The 27,236-nt window shown below is 31.9% G+C and overlaps 4 protein-coding genes across 4 annotated transcripts; 3 read left to right on the forward strand and 1 right to left on the reverse strand.

Moving 5' to 3' along the window:
• The first annotated feature begins 502 nt into the window (after positions 1–502).
• On the forward strand, positions 503–7,205 carry LOC145760111 (cAMP-dependent protein kinase type I-alpha regulatory subunit-like). The gene is made up of 8 exons (XM_082573980.1): positions 503–656; positions 1,261–1,326; positions 2,338–2,514; positions 4,098–4,298; positions 4,743–4,962; positions 5,473–5,594; positions 5,897–5,984; positions 6,418–7,205. Exons 1-8 carry the CDS (start codon positions 564–566, stop codon positions 6,588–6,590), a joined length of 1,140 nt encoding a protein of 379 aa, XP_082430106.1. The 5' UTR covers positions 503–563; the 3' UTR covers positions 6,591–7,205.
• Positions 7,206–9,709: 2,504 nt separating this feature from the next.
• On the forward strand, positions 9,710–17,818 carry LOC145759471 (MFS-type transporter SLC18B1-like). Its single transcript, XM_082573308.1, has 11 exons — positions 9,710–10,318; positions 10,667–10,822; positions 11,513–11,608; positions 12,402–12,475; positions 13,226–13,439; positions 14,244–14,334; positions 14,696–14,835; positions 15,341–15,438; positions 16,024–16,224; positions 16,715–16,886; positions 17,222–17,818. Exons 1-11 carry the CDS (start codon positions 9,929–9,931, stop codon positions 17,336–17,338), a joined length of 1,749 nt encoding a protein of 582 aa, XP_082429434.1. The 5' UTR covers positions 9,710–9,928; the 3' UTR covers positions 17,339–17,818.
• A 1,642-nt stretch (positions 17,819–19,460) lies between these two features.
• LOC145759004 (tubulin alpha-1A chain-like) lies at positions 19,461–22,238 on the forward strand. Its single transcript, XM_082572719.1, has 7 exons — positions 19,461–19,594; positions 20,315–20,537; positions 20,621–20,922; positions 20,995–21,226; positions 21,307–21,572; positions 21,679–21,872; positions 21,949–22,238. The coding sequence occupies exons 1-7, from the start codon at positions 19,592–19,594 to the stop codon at positions 22,082–22,084; spliced, it is 1,356 nt and encodes a 451-aa protein (XP_082428845.1). The 5' UTR covers positions 19,461–19,591; the 3' UTR covers positions 22,085–22,238.
• Positions 22,239–23,562: 1,324 nt separating this feature from the next.
• LOC145759371 (tubulin alpha-1A chain) lies at positions 23,563–26,082 on the reverse strand. The gene is made up of 7 exons (XM_082573187.1): positions 25,940–26,082; positions 25,205–25,427; positions 24,817–25,118; positions 24,505–24,736; positions 24,157–24,422; positions 23,857–24,050; positions 23,563–23,780 (listed from the first exon to the last, which is right to left on the reverse strand). The coding sequence occupies exons 1-7, from the start codon at positions 25,940–25,942 to the stop codon at positions 23,645–23,647; spliced, it is 1,356 nt and encodes a 451-aa protein (XP_082429313.1). The 5' UTR covers positions 25,943–26,082; the 3' UTR covers positions 23,563–23,644.
• Between the last annotated feature and the right edge of the window lie 1,154 nt (positions 26,083–27,236).

The following is a 27,236-nucleotide window of genomic DNA, read 5'->3' on the forward strand; positions in this document are numbered from 1 at the left end:
TAACATAAGATTGGTTATTATATAAATAATATTTAAATATGTTAAAAATAAATCTATAAATTTCTTAAAAACGCGTAAAATTAATTTTATTGATTGAGGATAAACGAGAAATAATAAAATTGACGTCAATATAATAAATGAATTATGACGTCAATCTGACGTCAAACAGCTCAACCCTATTTGCTCATTTTGCGTAATTAGGAAAATATAAACAATAAAAAATTGCTTTACGCTGCATTTAATATTTGTGTAGCAACTCAGACATTGAAATAAGATTATATTTTATTAATTGTTAGCCTGACAGGCCAATATTGGTCAAAAATCAAGTTTTATTCGCCTTTTTCTTGTTACAGATTTAATTTTATGACAATTAAACAAACAGACAAAAGTGATCGAATAACAGTTAACAGTTTAACGAGCAGGCAAAATTTTCTTTGAAAGTTTAAATTTAAATGCAATCTGATATCAAAAAAAAAAAATCTGATATCTACTTTAAATTAATATAACTTTTTTATATTCAGGAATTAATTTTGTTAATTTTATAACAAACAAACAAATTAAAAATGTCGACTGAAGACGAACCAGGTTTAAAAGAATGTGAAGCTTATGTTCAAGATCATAAAATTCAACAACTTCTGAAGGAATGCATCGTACAGGTCAGTTCAATTGTTAATTTTGGATGGATATAATTAAACAGCATCATAGTGTAGTGGTTAAAAACTTGACTTTGAAATATAATGATGTAGGTTATAGTTATCCTGGTTGAGTTTAAATGTAACTTATTGTTAAATGTTTCTTTTGCTTTGCTTTTTTCCTCCATTCCTTTATGCTGTAGTGGCCTTGAGTAAGGTATTATAAATAATTCGAACTTTTGCTGAACTAAAACTAATTCAAAGATTAATTATCGGGCAAATATAATCTATAATATTACAAACTGGCGCAGGCAATTGATTCTGGGTTGGGGTAACAAATGTTACTATGTGTTAAGATTATGAATTTGACCTTTCCATATCGAAAATAAAAAAATATTAATTTAAAAATCCTTTTATGTTAAAAATCTGGTTGGTCAATAGAAAACTTTGTATTATAATATTAATATTTCATTTTCCTAATTTCATTACTTTTTTAAGTGCCCTTTTTACACTTATTTCACATTTTTTTTACTTTAATAATTAGTTGTTCTATTTCTAAAAACTAATTTTACAACCCAAAACTAAAATTACAACCCAATTTCCTAGCAAACTTATTTTTACATTTTAGTTATGCATCCACAAACCTGAGAAACCAATGAAGTTTTTGAGAGAACATTTTGAATTACTGGAAAAGGTAAACCCACATATTTTAATGTTATTCTAAGCAATTACCTTTTACATTAGTTTCTTATTTAAGTGGTTAATCACTACTTTCATTTAATAGAAGTAATTTATTATATAGTAAGTAGTGGAGTATGTAGTAACTTATTGGATCAATGTTTATAAATATATATGGATATATTTTGTATGTTAGCTAGCTTCAGTTATTTTTAAATGTAGAATCTAAGTTTAAGATGGATTTAATAATTTAGTTAACTTTTAGATTTATTTTAAATGCAGTTTAATTTATATTTGATAATAAAAATTTAGTTAAAATGTTTAAGATTTTTAAAAGGTGGCGAAAGGTAAGAACAAGTTTATTCCAATTCAATTTTATAAATTTTTAAACAAAACCACGGGAATAGGTTTTTAAAGAAAACTAATCATTTTCCTAGAAAACGAAAACTGTAAAAAAAATTGATAAAAAAGATTACATTTGGTGTTGAATTATTTAGTGCAGGTTTATACATTTGATGTTTTTATTATTTGTGATTTAATACTTGGTTGTGTAGCTAAGCATAAATACTTTGTTGTTTGTGATAATTTAAGTTTAAGGATTAATTTTTTTTATGTAAACTTTATTAAAAGATTATTTGTAAGGTAGAATTTGTTTGTATTTATTACCATGCTATATCAGGTTAATAAGTTTAAATGTTTTTTGCCACTAGTTGAAAATAAACATAACAAATTAAGTTAGACATTTTTATACATAAGTGTAACTATTTTTAAATAAGAAGTTAGAAAAATAGCGAAATAAATTTAAGACAATTTTCTTTGAGTTAAAATTTGTCATATTTAAAAAAAATAAACATTCGATAATTTTACCTTAAATTGATGATGTATATTACCTTAAGTTTATAACTAAAAGATAAATAAATTTTCAAATTGTCTTAAAAGTTGTCAATTTAGCTACAATGTGAATTTAAACCTAAATTTATACTTTTTAAATTATCTTTTGTTAATCTTCTTCTTTTTAATCTTCCAGGATGAAGCGGCGAAGCTCGCTGCATCTTCCCCCTCTTCTAAATCCCCCCAGAAGAAGGAAGAAGAAGAGGAGCCAAGCATGACTCCTCCGACTCAACCGTTTAAAGCTAAGGGAAGAAGAGGAGCAGTGAGTGCGGAGGTTTACACTGATGATGATGCTGCCAACTACGTAAAGAAGGTAACGTAATTGTGTTGTTAAAAACTTAAAACTAACTTATTGTTGATAAAATGGGGTTTTCTTGTTATTTTAAAATGCAACTGGGTATGTTAAGAAAGTTATGGTATCAAAAAACATGTTACAAAAATCTTTGTACATGGCAAACAGTGACTGAAAACCATTTAAATGAATGGACTTCTCGAAAATCAAAATTTAAAAAAAGCATTTAACCAAAATTCAGGTCAACATTTTTTCAGAAAATAATAAACATTTTCTAGTAATGGGTTAGGGTAGGAAAGGCTTATTAAAAATGTCTTATTGGCAGTAAAATGGTATTTTTCGGGTATACATCACTTTAAGTAAAATAGTTTTCAAGGTTATATGACAGTATTCTATTTTAAACATCCTTTTAAATGTAGTTAGATATGTTAAGGAAATAAGGTCCATTTAAATCAACCTTAATACGTAATATTATGGTAGTACTATAAACAGTTAAAAATTGTTGTAGTAATATATTGAAAGCATTTTATTTGTTTTTTTAAGATATGGCCGACAATATTGTTTATAAAAGTTTAAGTTAAACATATTGTTTAAAAAACTAGGATTTTAATTTTTAATTTTACTATAATTTTTAAAATCGTATTTAGATTTAAATGATCTAATAATATAAATTATATTAATATTAATGTTGGTATAATTATAAGCTTATAATGTTTTTTTAATTAATTTTTAATGTTATATAAATATTTAAAACTCTAAATTTGAAGGCTTATTTATTTGCAAGTGAAATGTCATTACAATACTTTATTACAGGAAATCAATTATACAATTCCTAGAAAATATAAACTCAAATTTTTTAATTAAAATTGTATTCAAATTTTTTTTAATTAATTATAACAACAATTTTTTGGTATTTATGCTTTATGTCAACATAAAAATTCTGAGTTTGAAATTGTTTTAACAGATTGTGGTGTTAGAATTATAATCAATTAATTATGTTATATATGTTCTAACCATACAACATGCATATGCTTATAACACATATATGTAGAAATGTAACTGACATTTAATCAATACTCCCCCACATTGTGCATTTATTCAACAGAAAAATCAATGTTTGACAGATTGTAATACTTGTTTTGTTTAAGGCCTTTTTCTAACAAATGTTATCATAAATTGTGTTTTGTTATACATTCTATTATTTTAATATAATATTTTAATAGATTTTCTTCAATTCCATTTTAGTTTATCAATAATTAACAGTCTAATTAAAAAGTAATTTAATATTTAAATACTATTACTAAAAATGATCATTCCTATTATGATAACTAAAAAAACAAACTGTTATTCACTTATATTATAATAAATCATTTGACCTATTAAACATTCCTTAAAAAAATAAAATTTCAAAGTTGACTTTTTACCAAAATTATTTATAAAAATAAAGGGAATTTCCCAAAGATTGGGTTACGGTAAAAGCGGGTTTATAAAAAATGTCTTCTTGTCGGTGGGCAATTACGTGCACACAGTTTTATTGATCTTTAATAACATGTTAGTATACTATATAAAACAATACTTTTAAAAATCAACTTTTTTTTTCACAGGTGATCACTAAGGATTACAAAACGATGGCCGCACTGTCGAAAGCGATCGAGAAAAATGTTTTGTTCTCTCATTTGGACGAGGGTGAAAAGTCCGACATCTTTGATGCTATGTTCCCTGTGAACAGTATCGCTGATGAGTTTATTATTAAACAAGGAGATGATGGAGATAATTTTTATATCATTGATCAGGGAGAAGTGGACGTAGGTGTTGTTTAACTTGTTATTAATATTAATTATCAAGTTTAAAATGACATTTATTTACTTCAATTTACTTAGAAATTGATTTTCAGGTTTAAAACACATCTAAAATTGCAATAATCAAATCATTTACTAACCAAAATATTGCTATTAGAACTGAAGTCAAAATTTTTCTATAGATTTTGTTTAAAAATTGAATTTAAAGTTGCACTAATTTTGTGCATCTATATATAATAAACCTTGGCATGTCAAAATTTATAAGCCTACAAAATTTAACAAAAACTGCCATTTGTGGTGCATGGGTAAATTAATATGAGCAAATATTAGTTGAGAGTTGTGACCATATTACAACAATTAAAATGCTGCTTCAATTAGTTATCCCAATTCCACTTACTCTATTATTGCATTTAACAATATCTTAAAACTAAAGAACAAATTATTGTTTAGATTTATGTGAATAATAATCATGTAAGCACGATTGGGGAGGGGGCAAGTTTCGGGGAGTTGGCTTTGATCTACGGGACCCCTCGAGCTGCTGATGTGCGTGCGAAGACCAACTTGAAGTTGTGGGCGATCGACCGTGACAGTTACCGGAGGATCTTGATGGGAAGTACTCTGAAGAAGAGGAAGATGTACGATGAGTTTCTCAGCAAAGTTTCAATCTTGGGTAAGTTCGTTGAGTTGAAAAAATAAAAAATTTGTTCTTTTATTTAGTTTAAAATTAAACTAAAATCTCTGAATTTAAGAGAACATTTTGCCAACTTTAGGTTAATTTCTGTTATAACATGCTTTGCAAGTCTTAAATCTGTTATAAACACTTAAATTTGGGAAGATACCCATTGTTATAATAATATTATCTGTAAAAATAAGTTGTTAGAACACTTTACTGTGTAAGGTCATATGTCGGTCCTCACTGCTTTTATGCTGTAGCACCCTTAAGTAAGGCACTATAAACTGTATAAACTCCTGCTGAGCCAGCACTTAATCAGCAGCATAATTATTGAGCAAATATAATTAAAAATATTTCAAACTGACGAAGGCAGCTTTATTACTGAGTTGGGGTAACTGATGTTACTCTATGTTTAGGTCGTGAAGACGTTCTTTCTATATAGAGTATAAATAAAAATACAACAATGAACATTTTTAATTACTTCAACCTAATGTTTTTGTTGAACAGAATCATTGGACAAATGGGAGAGATGCACAGTTGCAGATGCACTTGAACAATGCAACTTTGAACCCCAACAAGAGGTTGTTGTACAAGGTCAAGCTGGATCCGATTTCTTCATCATCGTAGAGGTAACGCGGCTACTAGTTTAATTATTTTAAAGTTGTTGTTTATTTGAAATGTTTTTGATGTCTTGTTTTATAGATTTCAACAGTTTGTTTGATTATTTTCTAGTTATATACCAGGACCGTGGTGTAATGGTCAGAACACTTGACTTTACTACATAAGGTCCTGGGTTCAATTCCTACTGCTCATGTGCGGTTGCACCCTTGAGTAAGATGGTATAAACAGTGTGAACTCTTGTTAAGCCAATCTTTAATCAGCAGAGTTTTGTAAATCCATAATTTACTTCAAATTTAATAATTTGATTTAGGGCCAAGCAGCAGTTCTGCAGAAAAGATCGGACAACGGGGATGGAGATTACACTCAGGTTGGAACACTCGGACCATCCGACTATTTTGGTGAGTTTAGATCATTTAACTGTTTCACCATTTAAACATATAAATCTCTAACTGGACACTAATAAATAGTGCAGTTAATGGGCAATGCCAGCATAGTGCATAATGTTAACCATTATTCAATACCCTACCCTATTGTTCACATTAAATTATCGTAATATGGTTACAACTCTCAACTAATACTTGGAATAATTTACCTGCGCACCACAAACGGCAGTTTTATTTATTTTGTGGGCCTTTAATTTGGACATACAAATAAATATGGCAATCGCTATATAAATCACCATATAAATTATATTAATCTACTACCTTGCTTGCCCTAACTTTGTTAATAAAGTAAAGGTCCTGTATTTATTCTTTTAATAGTTTTCTCATTAGTTCCTTTTGTACCAATTTCTAGTCTAAAATTTAAGTAAAAATATAACTTTTATTTTAGGTGAAATTGCATTGTTATTGGATCGACCTCGAGCAGCAACAGTTGTGGCAAAATCAGTGTTGAAATGCGTGAAGTTGGATCGACCGAGGTTTGAGAGAGTTTTGGGCGAGTGTTCGGAGATTTTAAAGAGAAATATACAGCAGTACAACAGCTATGTATCATTATCTGTTTAATTAGTATTAACACCTACATTTTAGTTTATGTATATTAACAGAATGGCAAAAAACCCACAAATTATTTTTGTTTTTTTTGAGGAATTCTATTTTTGTTAGGGTTTAAATGAAATATTAGTTGAATCTGGATTTAAAATTGACCTAAATTTGCTTCTGTAAAAATTGCATTTTCTTCATAATGTGTTTGTTAAGTGTTTTAAATATAGGGGTAAATGCTTTAAAACTTTAGCTAATGTTTAAAAATAAATTTACCTTAAATATTGTATTCGGAAAAATTTTTTCGTTACGAAATCTTCAATTATAATAAAATGTATATTTCTATAATCATGTCATTTGTTTTTTGTGTTTTCTAACCTCCACATTAAAGTCAAATAAGCACATTTACACCATTTGTGCTACAAAGTTATTAGGTAAATGTTGTAAAGTAATCAAGATATAAAAAAGGTGTTTTTTGTTGCTTAAAATCTGTTTTCAAAATATCAAAAATTTTTTAAAGTTAGGAAAAAAATTTGTTTGTTTCAATTCTCTTTTCTATATATTATATTAAATATCAAATGCTTTGATGTAAGTCTGGTGTGTTTCTTGTATATATTGCACTAGAAATAAACCTAAAACTTGAAACACTGCTTGTTTTTTTCACAGTTTTAACACAGAACACACTTGATGCACAGTTTTTAGGTGCTTTTTTATTTTATTTTTAGATTAAATTCTGGGTACAATTGTTTATTTTTAGTTAAAAATTATCTTGGATATAAAATTTGACAGATTTTTTAAATCCACGTTTTCAGCAAGCTAACCTTTTTTGTTTGGTTTTTTAAATTAAAAAAAGCGATTTAAAAATGGCTTGGCAAGGGTTTGAACTTCAGACCTTAGGTAACGAAGCCCAGCCCCTTACCTAGTAAGCTGTAGATTGTAAAATTAGAAATGGTCGACCCGCCACGATTTCGCCCAAGGTCGGTCACACAAAGTTAGATGAGTGTCATCACTTCCCACGTATTTATCGAACTTTACGTTCCTGATTAGGTAACCATGTCTGTAGGGCTCCAATTCAAACAACATTCCATCGTGATCGCCACACAATCCCGAAGTTGGTATCGGTGCAGATTGCATCTTTAGAAAATGACAAACAGAGGTAGAGCAAGCGTATCTTGGTATCTCTGTTTCACCTTTCAAGAACAAAGGGTTGCAACCATGTTGGTTCTCTATGCCAAATAAATATTGGTTTGTGTATTTCTTGTTCCATAATCGGAACTCGCTCGGGACTTTTGATTCGCGGATAACGAATCCATTTCCCCATCCAATTCTGTTTACTTCAAAGTTGCAGCGTGTTGGGCACTCCTCAGGGATAAATGTGGGTCCAGTGAAGTCAGTGATTTCGTTAATTTCGCACTCATCTTTCATTCCTTCATCGATGAATTCCTCCTCATAATTTTGCTCTGGCTCCTCACAAACCGCTTCCACTTTCTCAACGTATTCCATTTCTTCTTCATCATTGTTGCACATCTCGGGAGATGTTACAAATGTTTCGAAAAATGGAGTAACGCAGTCTTCGTTGTTTTCGGTAGTTTCTTCGACGCAGTTTTCTTCGGTTGGTTCATCATATGTGGTTGTTACTGTAAAGCAGTTTTCTTCGATTAAGTCATTATCTTCAGTTTGTTCTTCTCTGTACTCTGGCATTGTTACCACCTTGTAGATAGCTAGTTCACGGTTTTGAACAGTTTGTTCGATGGATTCAGGTGTTTCAATGCAGTCAGCTTGTTCATCTTTGTACTCTGGCATTGTTACCACCTTGTAGATAGCAGGTTCACAGTTTTCTTCAGTTTGTTCGATGGATTCAGCTGTGTCTTCAATGCAGTCGGTTTGTTCTTCTTTGTAGTCTGGCATTGTTACTACATTGTAGATGGCAGGTTCACAGTTTTCTGTGGTTTGTTCGTTGTACTCCTCATAAGATTGGTTCACAACCTGTTGATTGTCCTCGCAGTATTCTGGTAAGACAACGACCTCGTCCTCAGACACAACATTGTCTTCTTTCTCCTCTTTGTCGGTAGATTCAGAAGATGAGCTTGAATCCGAAGAGGTGCTAGATTCAGAAGATGAACTAGAGCTAGAGTTGGATGAAGTACTGGAGACCTCAGATTGGATGTCTTCATCATCCTTACATTTATCGGGTGTTTCACATGGTTTTTCGCATACTTGTTCCGGGGTCTTACATCCCCACTCACACTCATCATAGGGGTAACAAGGCTCACAAGATGGCGGGCAGTTACATTCTACAGGACAGGTTTTGTTGGTTTGAGTAGCTTGGTTTCTTCCAACAAAGTTGAAGATGATTCTTCCAGGCTTCCTTAACCTGATGCTGATGTCTTTAGCAACGATTTCGACACTCCCATTATTAGGGCTATCTTGGTTGCAGGAATTCATATTGGTTTAAGTAGTTAGACTTAAGCTTTAACGTTTCAATATTCTGTGCCAAGCCATCAGGCCAGGCTTGTTTTATAGGTTTTAGATCGGATGTGAGGTAAAGAGTCATTTTTGTTTGTGTTTTATCGAATATGATGGAAGGAAATGAGGTTTAAACTGCGTAACAATTTAGTTTAAATCTTTAAAAATGGTGTCAGTTGTTGTCATAGAAACGTACAGACAAAATAATCACGTGACCCGGGTGAAATATGACGAGTTTGCTGACGTCACTTCGTTTTAATGATTTTGTATTGCTATGATAAATATTACATAAAAAAATGATAACAAAAGTTAAATTCTCTAGATAATAGGTGGACAAAATGTTAAAAAGATTTTGTTTGCCTTCTGGCTATATAAATTGCAAGCATAGTTTAAATATTTCGTAACATTTTGTTTTTAAGGTCCTGAAAAACTAATTCCCAATCAAAAAGCTTGATTAAATATTTGCTTTGTTTAACAAACCATATTTTGATCATTTGGTAATCTGTTTTCATCATTTATTTCCGGCTATGTTTATAATGTTGTGCAATTTAAATTGCGAAATTTCATGCGGTTGCGCAATTTTAACCCAAAAACACTGCCGTCGCACGTGGGCGCTTTAGAGTCTTTTGTTTACTAATGCATTTAGATAGAGAGTCAATACACGTGCGAACGTTGTATAAAAACTTCGGCATAACAGATTTTAACAGTTTTTAAATGGAATATGGGTACAGAAACATTGCTAGAGCTAAAAAAGAGGAAAATAATTGGGCTTTAAAGGGAAATTATAAAGGTTCTAAGTCAGTCTGACTGTCAGATTGCCGGTCATATTTTTGCTTGATTTTAGCAGTTTTTTTAGAATTTTAATCAATGGTTGAAGGTGTTTTACTTAAATAATAATGGAAGAAAACTCAATTCATCAAAATATAGAAGATATTGCCGAAGTCAACTTTTTAGACAATTCAATAAATGAAAATCAACAAACTTTAAGTGCCAGTGATCAAGAAAATAGAAATGAAATAAAACCAAGAAAAAGAAATAATACACAGACTTTATCAGTATCAAAAATTTTGCCTCTTTATCATCGTTCTAATTCTTTATCAATTCCAATGAATCGAGATAACTTAAATAACGTCGATAATTTTTACTCGAAAAGTTGTTCAATCACAGAAAATCAAGTTCAATCAAATTATGGAGCAACAATTAATAACAGTGAACAAAATTTAAGCAAGCCGCTGGACTTTTACGATGTTTTTGATGAAAAAGAAAATAAATCAATAGACCTAGAGGTAAGTTTCGCTTACTAGTTTAATTCTATAATATTATTAGTAAGTAAAGTATGTCTGTATTTTGGATTGTGTTACGAAATTTTTATACCCTTTCCTAATCTCCCCTTGCGCTTTACAGTCGATTTCACATTATCCCTTGGCCTTTAAAGTCAATCCCGCATCATCCCTCATTTCTTTAGATAATTACTGCACTTATCCCGCAGTAAAAGACACAAAAATCTCTTCCCATCCCGCATTCCGCGAATTTTTGTTAACGTTTACATGCAGTTCTGCACTATCTTGCATTCTGTACTTTAGTATTGTTCAAATGTAATAGTAACATTGTCCTCTATTTTTTGTGTTTTTTAGGCATCCACTGACACCGAAAATTCTACCGAAGGCAAAAAAGTTGGCTTCTTTAAAAGTTTAACACCACGACAGAAGAAAGTATTTTTGACTCTTGTCTTTCTATCGTTAAATGACACATTGGGGTTCGCGTTAATGTCAACCTTTTTCCCTGTTGTGGTAAGAATTTAGGTTCAATATTTTTAACCAATACTTGGAATTAGTTTTACAAGTTTTCAAATTTAATTCTAAAATATTTATTTCATAAGAACACAAGGTTCTAGGTTCGATCCCTACTGCATCCATACTGTAATGTCCTTGAGCAAGGCACTAGAAATGGTATGAACTTCTGCTGAGCCAAAAACCAATCAGTTGTTTAATTATTGAGCAATTATATTCAATAATCCCGTCAAAGTTAAAAACTGCCAAAGTTAACTTGAGACAAGGTTTGGGTCTTATAAAGGATAATATTTATATTTCAATTCAAACAAAATTCTATGAACGGTTTTAGCTTAAGATTAAAAAATATATTTTGCCCATTTCTAGTCTCTAAAATAAATTTTCCTATTTTAAATTTTTTTTAATAATTATAATACTGTATAATGTATGGCAGTTAACGCAATGAATGAACTAGTTTATTGATTTTTAGATTAAATTTATTTGCTCTCTTATCTATTGTATTAATTTAATTAAAATAGGTTAATTATATTTAAATAGGTTTCTTAACTTAAGTCCCTTGTTCTATTTAAATTAAAGATTAACTTAAAAATTTATTTTTTAACACCAATGTTAGAATTTTTTATGCTTTTAAATTTTTTCCAAAAGTTTTGCTACTTTAAATTAAATTAAAATATTATTATTAACATTTAGGCAAATGATAAAGGGTTGACGGCCCTTCACATTGGTTTAATTTTCTCAGCTTATTCTGTTTTTGGGATGATTAGTGGACTTGCAGTTGGCACAGTGGTGAGCTTCATTATTTTAAAATTAAATTTTTTGGTTAAGTTGTTTACAAAATGTTATTGCTTGGTAAATAATTGCAATATTGTTGATATGTTCTTTTTAAATTGTATGTCACATGGTTTTAATTTTATGTGAAATTTCACTATTGGTCTCCTGGTTTGAATCCAGCTAAAAAAAATTAATAACTATAAGATTTTAAGAATAGGTAACTCTTAAATTTTTTTCATAGTCTGAGAACTTATAATAGCATTTGTAATTCAATATACATAATACAAAGCTTAATGTCAAAATAAGAGTTGCCAATTTTATGACATTTTATAAAACTTCGTGCAATTCATTCTTTGTTTTTTGTTTCCAATATTTTCTGCTAATTTTTACCTACGCACCACAAATGGCAGTTATATTCATTATTTTAAAGGTCCATAATTAGGCATACAAATGTACATATCGATAACCAAGCTCTATAATATTTAGATTTCAAACCCTAAATATAAAAACTAATTATTTCATTCCAATGTAGCATGTTTTCTGGAAAATAGAAAAAAAATCATGTTTTCAGTGTGTAAGCATTCTAAAAATAAAAATTGTCTAGCAATCATCTTGTGCGTCTGTTTTTTTCACTTTTAAATAAAAGTACATAATTAATTAAATGACAAGTCTGGTAAAAGAGATTTCATTAAAATTCATTTTTTAGGCTTTGAATTTCAGGTGAACATTTATATTTTAGTTTTTAAAATGTTGTTAAAAATGTCTAATTAAGTTTTAATGATATTAACAAATTTTTATTACTTTTTAGTTGGTTCGCGTCGGAGCAAAGTTTTGTATTCTTTCTGGGATGTTCTTGGGGATTGGATCCATGATTTGCTTCGGGTAAATATGATTAAAATTATTAAAACTACAACCCAAAACTTAATCACTAGTTAAATCATATTTAAAATAACTTTTTTTTTAACTTTACTGCAGAATCAATGCAGATATATATAAAAAATTTGTTGTTTAAAGTTTATTATTTGTTTATTACTGTAAGGATATAACTATAAGTGTACAACATTTATTAGTGTGTCAATATAACCTTATATAAATAGAACAGTTTGCTAACTGTGCCAAACAATCACTGTGATTCTTTATTAAGTAAACTTTATAACTTGCATAACTATCATGATGCAGAACAATGAATCAATTATTAATCACAACCAACATATTTGTTTTTGTTTTAACTTTATTCCAAATTTTTATTGATAGTTTGTAAAACTGCTATCCTGGCAGAATAAATTTGTGCAAATAATGATGCTGATGTAAAATTAACTTAAACCAAAATAACCGATTCAGTTTTATTTGTCTAATGCCATTCAATTTTAATAATGTTTGAAATTAGGTTCAATCCCCACTGCTTCCATGCTGTAGCACCCTTAAGTAAGATGCTACAAACGATATTCTGCTTAGCTAAAAACCAATCGGCAGATTTTTTATCGGGCAATTATAATCAATAATATTCCAAACTACCAAAGTCAACTTGAGACTGGGTTGAAGTAATTGATGTTACTCTATGTTTAGGCTGTGAAGTCGACCTTTCCACATTGAGGATAAATATATTTAAAAGAAAAACTGTTTTTTGTTTAGATTTTTAAACCTAATGGGTGCCGTTCCGTTTCTCATGATTGGAATCGCATCCCGAGGATTGATGGGGTTTGGGAGCAACATGGCGTACACAGCGATGTTCGCTGTTGTGTTCCAGGAGTTTGGAGATCGATCCATAACCGTGCTCAGTTTGAGTGAAGCTCTGGTCGGGGTTGGGGGAATGACGGGACCCCTTATTGGGGCTGCATTGTATGAGGTGGGGTTTTATTTATGATTTTTTTTTTTTTTTTAAATTGTGATTTAGTTTAAGTTTGAATTAGAGCCAAAATGATTTTATATCTTCTCTTATCTATGAAATATTTTATTAAGTTTTTATTCATGGTGACTTTAATTTAAATTGAATAAGAGGGTTTGTATTTATTATAAAAGGCCTGCTTTGTATAAGGTTGTTCTTTGTCCCTGTTTTTCCCTTTTGTCTGATTTTCCACTCAGTATTAAGACCCATAAATATTTGGGCCCTGTTGAAAACGTTATTAACTTCCTGGTTTTATTATTATTGTTGGTACATATGTGGTTAAAATGGAATTAAAACTCTATTTTCATATAGTTTTTATATTACTAACTATGGTTTATTATACTTTATTTATAGGGTATTTATGTAGAAAATCCCTAATTCTAGAATATGTTAAAGTACATGTTAAAACAGTTTTAATACATATAGAAGTTCTGATGTTGAAACCTTAACATTAAATTTTCATTTGACATTGCTTAAATGTTGTATAACAAGTTAGGATTAAGGGTAATCAAGTGTTGACAGATATCTTGAATATAAATAATTAATGATGAAGCATATAAACTGGATGATTGCCAAAGGCATTAACATCAATTAACAATTAGGCCTTCCAAAATATTTAAATTTTTAGCGCAGTATAAATCTTACTTAATGTAAAAAGATAGTTTCTAATACTATGTTACTTAATATATATTAAAATAATCTAGTTTTATTTGTTATTTTAGTTAAGTTAAGAAATATATTTAATGACCAAATTATAATATTTAGGCTGGTGGATTTGTGACACCATTCCTCGTGATGGGAGGAATTCAAATAATTCTTTTTATTATTTGTTATTTTCTTATTCCATTCGTACCAAGTAAGTAATTTGTTAATAATGTTATTACCTGTATCCACTTAAGGTGATAGGTTTTGAATTTTTATTGTGGAAAGAGTTTGGTGTTGGGAAAGGTTTAAGCTATTCGTAATCGGCAGGTTTCAAGGGCAAATAGTGTGACATTGACGCAGCTCGAACTTGAAACTTTTTAGCTTGTAATCCAATGCTATGGTTTCAATAAAACAGTACCAGATTGTGTTAAATATGTAAATATGTATGCATGTCCAATATAGCCCTTCAAAGTGACAAAACTACAGTTTGTGGTGCATGAGTAATTTTTTGTTAAACTATTAATACTAAAAAAAAAATTAATCAAAAATTAATAAAAAATCTTGTTTTTAAGTTGATGCCTCTGATAAAAATATTTCTCCCTTCTCCTTACTTCAACATTCTTGTGCAATTGTTGCCTCTTTAACCATCGTTCTGGTGTTTATAATCAACAGCTTCATTTCAGCAAATATGTCAAACTTCTTATCTGATGTGGTAAGAATTTAACTATATTTGTTTGCTAAATATTTTTTGTTTTTAATACCTGTAGCGTGGTGTAGTGGTTAGAACACTTGCGGTCTTAGGTTTGACCCCACTGCTCTCCTGCTTTAGTACCCTTATGTAAGGCGCCACATACATTAAATAGCCAACATGCAATCAGCAGATTATAATTTTTAGACAATTATATTAATATACATTAATCCAAACTACCTTAGTCAACTTAGAACTGGGTTGGAGTAACTGATGTTATGCTATATTCAGGTTGTGAAGTCAACCTTCCCACATTGAAAATAAATAAATCCAAAAAGCAATTTTAACTTTTATTGTCTTTTTGCTTATTTTTTACCCTTAAAAACTAATGATATTCACATACAATAACAAATTTTTAATTGCATATAGTAACTATATCATAACATTTTGTTTTAAACTAGATTTATTGGTTTGTTATCAGAATCAAAGCATTCACATAATGTTCACAATTTTTCATTTACTTTTTTAGTTTAAAATGAATGCAGTGATGGCTGGAGTAATATTTCTAGTTATGAGTATTTTCTATGCTGGTCTATCTCCTATATGGGGATACATTGCTGATAGATGGTAGATGTTAATATAACAGTTTAAGATAACATTTATTAAGTTTATGTTAATTTAATTTTGATGCGGAAAGGTCGACTTTATAACTTAAACATAGAGTACCCCGACCCAGTTTCGAGTTGCCTTCAACAGTTTGGGATAATATTGATTATAATTGTCAGATAATTAATCTGCTGCTAGTGTTGGCTCAGCAAGAGTTTGTAGTGTAAATTTCACCCTAATCAGTGGCATCAAAGTAAAGATCTAAGCCGGGACCTCTTGAAGTGAAGTCAAGTGTTTGATATGTAAACATAGAGTAACATTTGTTACCTCGACCTAGACTCAAGTTGACTTTGCTAGTTTGGGATATTATTGACTTGGTGATATTGTCACTTAATTAACCTAATGGATTTTAACAGCAATATCTGTAACTGCAGATTTTAACAGCAAAGGCAAAATATAAACAAAGGACCTAAGGAACACCTTAGTCTTGTTGTTATAATTTTTTTGTAAATTTGCCATCAGCTTGTTATAAAAAATTATTTACCAACTTCAATGTAAATAAAATATTAAAAAAAAATTTTACAAAAAGTTAATTTTTTTAAACAGGAAGCAATCCTACATAATAGAAGCTGGTTTAACTATGATGGGAATTGGGTTAATTTTTCTCGGTCCCGCAAGTGTGTTAAAACACCTGTTCAACTGGTCGGAGCAACAGTTGTGGTTACTTTTTGTGGCCTCGATTATACTCGGAAGTTCTTTCGGAGCAGCAGCTATGCCAACTTTCACTGAAATGATTACAGCTGCCGAGTAAGTTTGTTTTTTTTTCTTTGAGAAGGGATAAACATTAATATGGGAATGCTTTACATTGGTTTCTAGTATTTGAAATGCTATAAAATTTATTTTTAAGTTGGTATATAAATTTAAATTTATTTATACTGTCCAATAATTGATTTTGTCCATTTTTAGTTTTTTAATGTATGCTCTTAACATTTAACTTCACTTTATACGGTGCTGGATTCGATTCCCACTGCTGTCATACTGTAGCACCCTTTAGTAAGGTGCTATAAACGGTATAAACTCCTGCTAAGCCAACACTTAATCAGCAGATTAATTATCGAGCAATTAAAATTCATAATAACTTAAACTGCCAAAGTCAACGCAAGACTGAGTAGGGTGACAATAGTTACTCTATGTTTAGGTCGTGGAGTTGACCTTCTATAAAGAGGATAAATAAATACAATTTTAAATGTTAAAGTAACATTCTATTTTCTATAAAGACTTTTTTTTAACTTTACAGAGAGTTAAAACTGAAAGAAAATATGTTGGCTCAATATGGATTGGTGTCAGGTTTATGGAACTCGATGTTCTCGCTCGGAGATATATTAGGACCATCACTAGGAGGCGTTATGGTGACAAGATATGGCTTCGAAGATTCATCTGCAATTATTGGGATGTCGTGTATAGCGTTGGTAAGTTGATCGCTATACTTAAATAGTTAAACACCTAATGACTTAATCCATATACCATAAAGCTTAGTGAGCATTATATGTGCATGAATTTTGGTCCAATTTATAGGCCAACAAAATTAATAAAACTTCTGTTTGGGGTTTGTGGGTGAATTATCTTTGGTGTATATTGGCTTCCAATTAATATTTGCTTGTGATAATTCACATGCGCACCACAAACACCCATTTTAATTATTTGCTGCCTCAGAAATAGGTTATACAAGCTGTAAGCTTTTTATAAATGTTGTGAAATTTTTATTTATTGCAATTTGAAATTTAAAGGATCATGTTTTTTTCAGGTGTTCCTAAGATTTCTACAAAGATTTTTAAGAAATCGAAAACTGAAAATGAAAAAGTTGAATTCCGATTCTGATAGCGATGAAACAAGACCTTTAATTAATTCAATTAACTCTTAATCTTAACATTTTATTTTAATTAATCTAGAATAGAAATCATGGGGTTAGTTTAAGATAGTAACAACTTTTATTAAATATTTTTTGTAAAATGTAATTATGAACTGTAATTGTATATTGCAAATTTAAATATTTAATTAGTTTTATTTTAAAGCAAATTTATAATTAACGTAATTAGCAAAGGTGCGTCTAATTTAACTTTTTAACTTTATATTTTGTTAGCATATATTATAAATGTTATTTATAAAGAGCTTTAAATGTTTATTTTTAAACAGAAAACTGACCAATTGAATTGTAATAAATACTTGCCTAGTATCTTCATATTATTACCACTGTTTAAATATTGAATTTTTGATGTTATTGTCATTTCAAGTATTCTGTATTTTTTGATATTTATCCGAAATTTTTGTTTTTTTAATTGTAATTATTTTTAATTATGACATTTTTAATGGAATTCTTTATTTTTTGTATATATTAAATATTTTCTGTACCATACCAAATGAAATACTAACATATTATCAAAATTATCATTTTATTGGTAATATAAATGTTCATTTTAAATATTTGTGAATATATCTGTAATATTTTGTAAATTTTTTTTGTAATTTCTGTAAATTGTTATAAATTACACTTTCGTTAACTAACTAACAACCGTATAGATTTTACCTTAATAAAATTATGATTATTTTTAATATTAAATTTATAATTTGCAATATAAATATTTATACACAATGATGATATGAATTTATCTGTAGTAAATGTTGCAGACTGTGTCAATTACCTTCTGATTTTTTGTTATATTGTAAGTTGTTATATGTTAATTGTTTTCATATGTTGCTTACACATTATTTCTGTTGGAATAAAATAATTTTTGATTACATTTTATAAGTAACTTAATTGTATTCATTAATAACATGCTAATTATTCTAATGATTTATCAAAATTAAAGTTTTTATGCTGTTGGAACGTATTTAAGCTGTCCGTAAACACCAGGCTAAAGGGCAAATAATGTGGCATTGGTGCGGCTTGCACCCAAAACCTTTTGGTCCATCTTCTACTAATGTTATTTTTTATTTAAATATTTGGCCCATTAATGTAAGTGATATAGGAAGATATACAATATACATAATACATTAATGTGACGGGAAATATGACAAATCAATTTAATGATTTAAAACATGCCATAAGTATTAATGATTACATAAAGATTTTAAGTATATTATGGCATGGTTACCAAACCCAGTAAAATTATACTTTACTTATAGTACAAGACTCGTCTTAAGTTAAATTTATTAGTTTATTAACTCTTTCATACAGTTTTAATAAACTTTCGCCTTTCTAGGTTCAGTCATTTTATTAACTTTGTGCCTCCCGCTGTTTAGTCACGTGCTTTGGAATGTTGCCTGACTTTAAAACCACCTGTTTTGTCACGTGACTTGCCTACTTTTTACAATTGCAACTTTTTATTGAGCTATAGTAAGTTAGTTGTAAAACTCTAGTAAAGTGTAAAGTAGTAGTTAAAAACAGATATATTGTTTTAAAACTAAACTATATTTACTTTATTCCTATTAGTTACCATAAACTGTTTAGTTAAAATAACTAATAAGTAGTTGTAGATTTTATGTTAAAGACTAAAGATATAGTTAGTTGTAAAGTATGTAGAATTTGTATTTATTTAAAGTGCTAATTATAGTTTATAAGTCTACAATATTCTAAACTGAATAATAAACTTAAGTTAACTAGTAAAGAATTACTTTACATTTTATAGTTTTAGTCTATACAGAATTAAATAAAATATTTCATTAAAAATATTGAGTTTACACATTTATTTAATAAAATTTCCGCACAGGCTTTTTAGCTTTGATTTAATAAAGCGTAAGTAGTTACGCAAACAGTTCTCAAGTAATTGGAAATCGTTAAAAACGTCGATCAAAAAGGCTGTAAACATAAAAACCGCCATTTTTATTTCGCAATTAGGCCAAACACTTCAGTTTTACAACCACGAACATTTGTTCTATGACGTAATAGGGAGGGAAAATATGAAGCAAGTCTGAGCTAAATTTTAATGACATGATGCGTTGCCATGTTGTAAAAAAACCACGTGGTTATATTTAAACCAATCAGAGAGCGATGTTCATGGCCTATATAAAAGGCCGGAGCGAACAGGAACCTTACATACTTGATAACGATTAGCTTAGGCACGTAATTGTCGAAACGCTATTTCAATTTCGAAGTTAATTCAACAATCTACTCAAAATGGTAAGTGCTTTTTGTTAACTTTGTAATTAATATATTTACTAATTAAATAATTTTTAGATTAAGCAATAATATATATTTTGTTTGTTATATTAAGAAGGGCAGTATGTATTGATTTTTAAGGGATTTTTGTCTGTTTTTCTGTACGTAAATTATGTTTTTTGGTATATTTTGTGTTTTTAATAGTTAAAAAATGATGTTAAAAAGCGATTTCGCAAAAACAAACCCTTCTTGTCAATACCTCGTGTTTTATACTGGAATAAGTCAATTATTAACGAATATTCGATGTTTTAGAATCGTTAGGCTTTCATTTCAAGCACTTTACTGTCTGCGTTTCGCTTATTAACCTTCTCTTTCGTAATAAAGAGAAAAAACAAGCGCAATTGTGAAGTATATTGTGACGTAATAGACAAAATTGGGATCCTATTGTTCGGTAAGAATGGCGGCAATTTTGCTGTCATCGAATTAAATTCTAGCGTGTGTGTTTAGAATGGGTTTGTCCGATTTATTCTGGAATTGTGCGACCTTTAAAGAATTTTTATTTAGTTAACAAAGGACGGGTCGAAGCCTAACAATGCTTTCCGTTGCGGTCGAATTGTTCACGTCATAGACGAGCTTTTTGTGTTTGTCCCAAATTAACATTATTATCTTCGCCTTGATACAGCTTAAAGCGTCGGGTCCATTGTATTTGGTCACCTTTAAAAATTGTTGTTTCTTCTCTAGCGTGAATGTATCTCAATCCACGTCGGCCAAGCCGGAGTCCAGATCGGAAATGCTTGCTGGGAGTTGTACTGCCTCGAGCATGGAATCCAACCTGACGGCCAGATGCCAAGTGACAAGACCATCGGAGGAGGAGACGACTCTTTCAACACCTTCTTCAGCGAAACTGGAGCAGGAAAACACGTCCCAAGAGCCGTGTTCGTCGACCTTGAACCAACTGTCGTTGGTAAGTTGTCAAAAAAAAAATAATAAAAAAAAAACTAAAATTTTGTAAAAAACAAGAGTTTAACATTGAATTTTGTTCCCCAGATGAGGTTCGAACCGGTACCTACCGACAGTTGTTCCACCCCGAGCAATTGATCACAGGAAAAGAGGATGCAGCCAACAACTACGCTCGTGGTCACTACACCATCGGGAAAGAAATTGTTGACCTTGTTCTTGACCGAATCCGAAAACTCGCTGACCAGTGCACCGGGCTCCAAGGATTCCTGATCTTCCACTCCTTCGGAGGAGGAACCGGGTCCGGATTTGCTTCTCTTCTCATGGAGCGCTTGTCCGTTGACTATGGCAAAAAATCAAAGCTTGAGTTCGCCATCTACCCAGCACCCCAAGTAAGTATTTAACGTTTTATATTAAAGATTAAGTTTAGCAGCACCTTGTAAAGTACTTTTCTGTTTCTATAGATCTCCACCGCTGTTGTCGAGCCTTACAACTCGATCCTGACCACCCATACCACCCTTGAGCACTCTGACTGTGCTTTCATGGTCGACAACGAGGCAGTTTATGACATTTGTCGCCGTAACTTGGACATTGAGCGTCCAACTTACACTAATTTGAACAGGTTGATGGCTCAAATCGTTTCCTCCATCACCGCTTCGTTGAGATTCGATGGTGCTTTGAACGTCGATTTGACCGGTAAATATTTAATTTCTACCCTTTTTTTTGAACTAAATTATGCTTAAAAACACACCCCTTAAAATATCGTTTTTTTATAGAGTTCCAGACCAACTTGGTGCCATACCCACGTATCCATTTCCCTCTTGTGACGTACAGTCCAGTTATCTCTGCTGAGAAGGCTTACCATGAGCAACTTTCCGTGGCTGAGATCACCAATGCTTGCTTCGAGCCAGCCAACCAGATGGTCAAGTGCGATCCTCGTCACGGCAAGTACATGGCTTGCTGCATGTTGTACCGTGGTGACGTAGTCCCCAAGGACGTCAACGCCGCCATTGCAACCATCAAGACCAAACGTACCATCCAAGTAAGTTTACTAGTGCCGCTTATTTAACTTTACCTACCTTTTAATAACTTTACTTATTTTAAAGCGCGTTGAATCCCCCGTTTTAAAATGTCTCTTTAACTTTTAGTTCGTCGATTGGTGCCCAACTGGATTCAAGGTCGGAATCAACTACCAGCCACCAACTGTTGTTCCAGGAGGCGATCTCGCCAAAGTCCAACGAGCTGTATGCATGTTGAGCAACACCACCGCCATTGCTGAGGCTTGGGCTCGTTTGGATCACAAGTTCGATCTTATGTACGCCAAGCGTGCTTTCGTCCATTGGTAAGTAGTCCAACTAATTTTTAACTTGATGACTTCATGTCGAAACTGTCGCTAACTTACAACCTCGTTATTCCAGGTACGTCGGCGAGGGAATGGAAGAAGGTGAGTTCTCCGAGGCTCGTGAGGATCTCGCAGCTCTTGAGAAGGATTACGAAGAAGTCGGAGTCGATTCCGTAGAAGGAGAAGGGGAAGAAGAAGAGGAAGAATATTAGTTAAAAATATCCTTAGTAAAACCTGTGAATTTTTAAATATTTCACTGTCAATAATTATAAAATATTTCACTACTAGCCATTTAGTTTTTTTAGAATTTCACTTGTTATTGATTTTCTTTGCAATTAATTTGGTAGCTAACTTTCTTAATTAAAGCCATAGAAATAAAACAAATATTCAACATTAATATTTATGGTATGTTTTAATAATTTGTGGAAACCCAAAAAAATGTCGTCTTTACTTTAAAAAAGTAAACAAGCGTTTAGTAGGTTCCATTGTTTAGCCTTTTAGGCTAGCGTCCGTGTTACAGTAAAAAGCGAAGCAGTTAGTTGTTCATAGATTTATAGTTTATTTATATATACAGGTGTTAATACGGTAAACTAAATTTATGTTATGTGACTAAATGTACTTCAGTTTTAAGCATTTAGTTAACTAACCACTCCGTTATCTAAATAGTGTTAAGTAGGCCCGCATTTTTTAAATTTAGTTGCCTGCTCCGGTAATTCAAAAGCACAATTGCCGGACTGCAAAACTAGTGGGTTTTTTCGTATATATCTGTCGCAAATTACTTAAAAACTGGCTTAAATTTTACTGATTTTAAAAAGTTTTATTTATTCAATTTGTATGTTGCAGCAATTTTTAATGTTGTCGAAAATTGGAGCTCACTTAGCACCGTCTGCCAAGTTTATAAAATGCGGAATAGGCGGAATTTAGCAGCTAAGTCTTCAGTCTTATTAGTTAGGTCCCTTGTTAGGTTTTTTGGTAGATGTCTTGCGCTTCAATCTTAGTAGTTAGGTCGCTTGCTAGGTTTTTTGGTAGATGTCTTGCGCTTCAGTCTTAGTAGTTAGGTCGCTAGTAGTTAGGTCGCTTGCTAGGTTTTTTGGTAGATGTCTTGCGCTTTAGTCTTAGTAGTAAGGTCGCTTGCTAGGTTTTGTGGTAGATGTCTTGCGCTTCAGTCTCAGTAGTAAGGTCGCTTGCTAGGTTTTTTGGTAGATGTCTTGCGCTTTAGTCTTAGTAGTTGGTCGCTTGCTAGGTTTTTCGGTAGATGTCTTGCGCTTCAGTCTCAGTAGTAAGGTCGTTTGCTAGGTTTTTTGGTAGATGTGTTGCGCTTTAGTCTTAGTAGTTAGGCCGCTTGCTAGGTTTTTCGGTAGATGTCTTGCGCTTCAGTCTCAGTAGTAAGGTCGTTTGCTAGGTTTTTTGGTAGATGTCTTGCGCTAGTTGTGTGTAATGCTTGGTTTGTTCGGTGTATTAACTAAATGGTACTAGTTGGTTATAAATCTCGGCCTGTTTGTTATATATGTGTTAGTTATAGAGCTTGGTTTGTTTGTTTTAGACTAAATAGATTTGTTTGTTACAAATTTACCAGTTGGTATTTATGTTTGGATTGCTTACTATTTTTCGGGATTTTTTTTTTAAATTTGCTTATTTTTTAGAGAAATGTCGGTAATATCGAGCGCCTACAACAAAGACAACATAAAAATATTTTACATCATTAATTTTATTTCAAGATTTAAGCCAGGTAAAAAAGGCGCGAAAAAATGAAATTATTTTGTGTAGTTGATTTAATATTCTTCTCCTTCTTCCTCTCCCTCACCTTCTACGGAATCGACTCCGACTTCTTCGTAATCCTTCTCAAGAGCTGCAAGATCCTCACGAGCCTCGGAGAACTCACCTTCTTCCATTCCCTCGCCGACGTACCTGGAATAACGAGGTTGTAAGTTAGCGACAGTTACGACATGAAGTCATCAAGTTAAAAATTAGTTGGACTACTTACCAATGGACGAAAGCACGCTTGGCGTACATAAGATCGAACTTATGATCCAAACGAGCCCAAGCCTCAGCAATGGCGGTGGTGTTGCTCAACATGCACACAGCTCGTTGAACTTTGGCGAGATCGCCTCCTGGAACAACAGTTGGTGGTTGGTAGTTGATTCCGACCTTGAATCCAGTTGGGCACCAATCGACGAACTAAAAGTTAAATAGACATTTTAAAACGGAGAAATTTAAGGTGCATTAGGATAGTTAAAGGTAGTATACAGTAAGTAGGAAAAAAAAGCAACACTAGTTTACTAACTTGGATGGTACGTTTGGTCTTGATGGTTGCAATGGCAGCGTTAACGTCCTTGGGGACTACGTCACCACGGTACAACATGCAGCAAGCCATGTACTTGCCGTGACGAGGATCGCACTTGACCATCTGGTTGGCTGGCTCGAAGCAAGCATTGGTGATCTCAGCCACGGAAAGTTGCTCATGGTAAGCCTTCTCAGCAGAGATAACTGGAGCATAGGTGGCCAAAGGGAAATGGATACGTGGGTATGGCACCAAGTTGGTCTGGAACTCTATAAAACAAGGTACAAGGTTATTTTAAATACAAAATTAAGGTTGTTAAGCTTTTTGTACATTAATTTTAGGTAAATTTACCGGTCAAATCGACGTTCAAAGCACCATCGAATCTCAACGAAGCGGTGATGGAAGAAACGATTTGACCCATCAACCTGTTCAAGTTGGTGTAAGTTGGTCGCTCGATATCCAAGTTTCGTCGGCAAATGTCGTAGATGGCCTCGTTGTCGACCATGAAAGCACAGTCAGAGTGCTCAAGGGTGGTATGGGTGGTCAGGATCGAGTTGTAAGGCTCGACAACAGCGGTGGAGACCTAAATAAATAAAAAAACGTAAGTTTTCACCGAAATATACGTAACAACTTGGTGTTATTTTTAAAGTTTGATTTTTATACCTGAGGTGCTGGGTAGATGGCGAACTCAAGCTTGGATTTCTTTCCGTAGTCGACGGATAGTCTCTCCATAAGAAGAGAGGTGAATCCGGATCCGGTGCCTCCTCCGAAGGAGTGGAAGATCAGGAATCCTTGGAGCCCGGTGCACTGGTCAGCAAGCTTTCGAATTCGGTCAAGAACAAGGTCAACAATTTCTTTCCCGATGGTGTAGTGACCACGAGCGTAGTTGTTGGCTGCGTCTTCTTTCCCTGTGATCAATTGCTCGGGGTGGAACAATTGTCGGTAGGTACCGGTTCGAACCTCGTCTGGGGAACAAAATTTAAGTTTAAGTTTTTGTTTTCGTGTTTTTTTACTAAATTTTCGTTTGAGTTTTATATTTTTGTCAACTTACCAACAACGGTTGGTTCAAGGTCGACGAACACGGCTCTTGGGACGTGTTTTCCTGCTCCAGTTTCGCTGAAGAAGGTGTTGAAAGAATCGTCTCCTCCTCCGATGGTCTTGTCACTTGGCATCTGGCCGTCAGGTTGGATTCCATGCTCGAGGCAGTACAACTCCCAGCAAGCATTTCCGATCTGGACTCCGGCTTGGCCGACGTGGATTGAGATACATTCACGCTAAAGGTAAAGAAAGGTAATGTAAAACCTTCTAGAATTTTCTCATAACTTAAAGTCGGACGCCTGTGTAAATATTAAACCACGCAAGCGCTGTTGAAAACCTCTTATCAAGCGCAACGATACACTTCACTGCTTTAAAAGTATGTTAAACAAATATAAGAGAAATATAACTTTAACTGTTAACGTATATTTAAATAGTTTACTCGTTTTGTATTTTCAAATTTAAAACTAAAATTTACAGATTAAAATAAAAATTATAACGATTTTAAAAAACGCATGAAGTCTTTTAAATAAAGCTTTTATTTTCAATATTTTAACTTAATTTGTCGCCCAATTTATAAGAAATTAACATAGCAGTCTGCCAGTATGTTTTAAAAATATACCGTTACTTTAATGTAACTTAATGTAACCTACTATCAGACTTACCCCATATTATTAACCCACACTCACTCCCTATTTTAAAACAAACATATTAAACTTACATTATAAATATAAAACTAACATAAACTTACCATTTTGATGAGTAATTAGTTAGTAGTTGAAGTTGAAACGTAAAATAATCGCTGAATAGCTCGTTGACAGTTAGGTGCCTTTTGCTAATTCAAAGTGTGTACCAACCATGCTGCCAACCGCTCTTTATACCACATTTCGAGGGCTCTTATTGGTCCAAATTATTCTGTATCGATAGTTACCTAGCAACCAGAACGGCCGTTGCTATAACGGCGGGAAATTTCTTTTTTTCTCGTCGATGTTTAACAAAGAGCGAACCGTTGGCCCCATTTGCTATTCTAAACAATAGAAAACAAATATTCTATCGATCGATATTCTAAAGACTCGTTCGGTTGTGATGTCATTATTGGTATTGTTCGCAACAGCGTGTGTTCGTAATACGATGGTGTTTGGTTACACGTGATGTCAGAGAATTGCTGGGGTTAAGCTGTGGGAGGCTTTTAAGTTAATGAAATTACTTTGTCTTTCTGTATTTAATTCTTTGCTGATTTAATTCCTGAGCTTTTATGGGAAAATATTTATGTTTGTTCTTTTTATGTATTTGTTAAAATTATTTAAAACATTTAACGTTATATTTGTTAAATTGGCCCATATAAATTTTAGTAAAAAATGATTGGCAATAGTTAAAAACCTAAAATCGCAAAAAAATTGTTCTATTATTAATATTTTATTCGTTTTTAATGATTATTTTATAGTTGGCTGATGATTTAAACAAGAATAGCGGTTTAATATTGCTTAACTGAATTAATCACAATTTTCTTTGTAAATGTTAAGAATATTATCTTAAAGTAGGATAAATAAACGTTCCTTTGTTTTAATAAAACGACAAATCTTTCAATAAACATCGTTTCCATAACAACTGGTATGTAGGAGTAACAGACTGGATATTGAATTACTTATAAACGTTGATGAAACCACGGGCAAGTAAAAACTGGTTCGGTGTTAAACAAACAAGTTAAGTCAACAAACCGAGTCACCTTCGTTACTAAGCGGGAAAAATTGAATACTTCTATTTAATTTATATTTGTTTATCCTCGATGTGGAAAGGTCGGCTTTACGACCTAAACATAGAGTAACATCGGTTACCCTGACCCAGTCTCGAGTTGACTTTGGCAGTTTGGAATATTATTTGATTACAATTGCCCGATATTTATAATCTGCTGATTAAGTGATGGCTTTGTTGGGACCAACGCATTTATTTTTTACCAAAAACATAATTCATGTTTATTAATAATTGTTAATTAATGAATTTTACAAGTTTAACAATAATTAATTCGTCGAATTTAAGACCGGGCTGGT

Source organism: Corella eumyota, chromosome 7 (assembly GCF_963082875.1).
Source record: "Corella eumyota chromosome 7, kaCorEumy4.1, whole genome shotgun sequence".
NCBI classification, from domain to species: Eukaryota; Metazoa; Chordata; class Ascidiacea; order Phlebobranchia; family Corellidae; genus Corella; species Corella eumyota.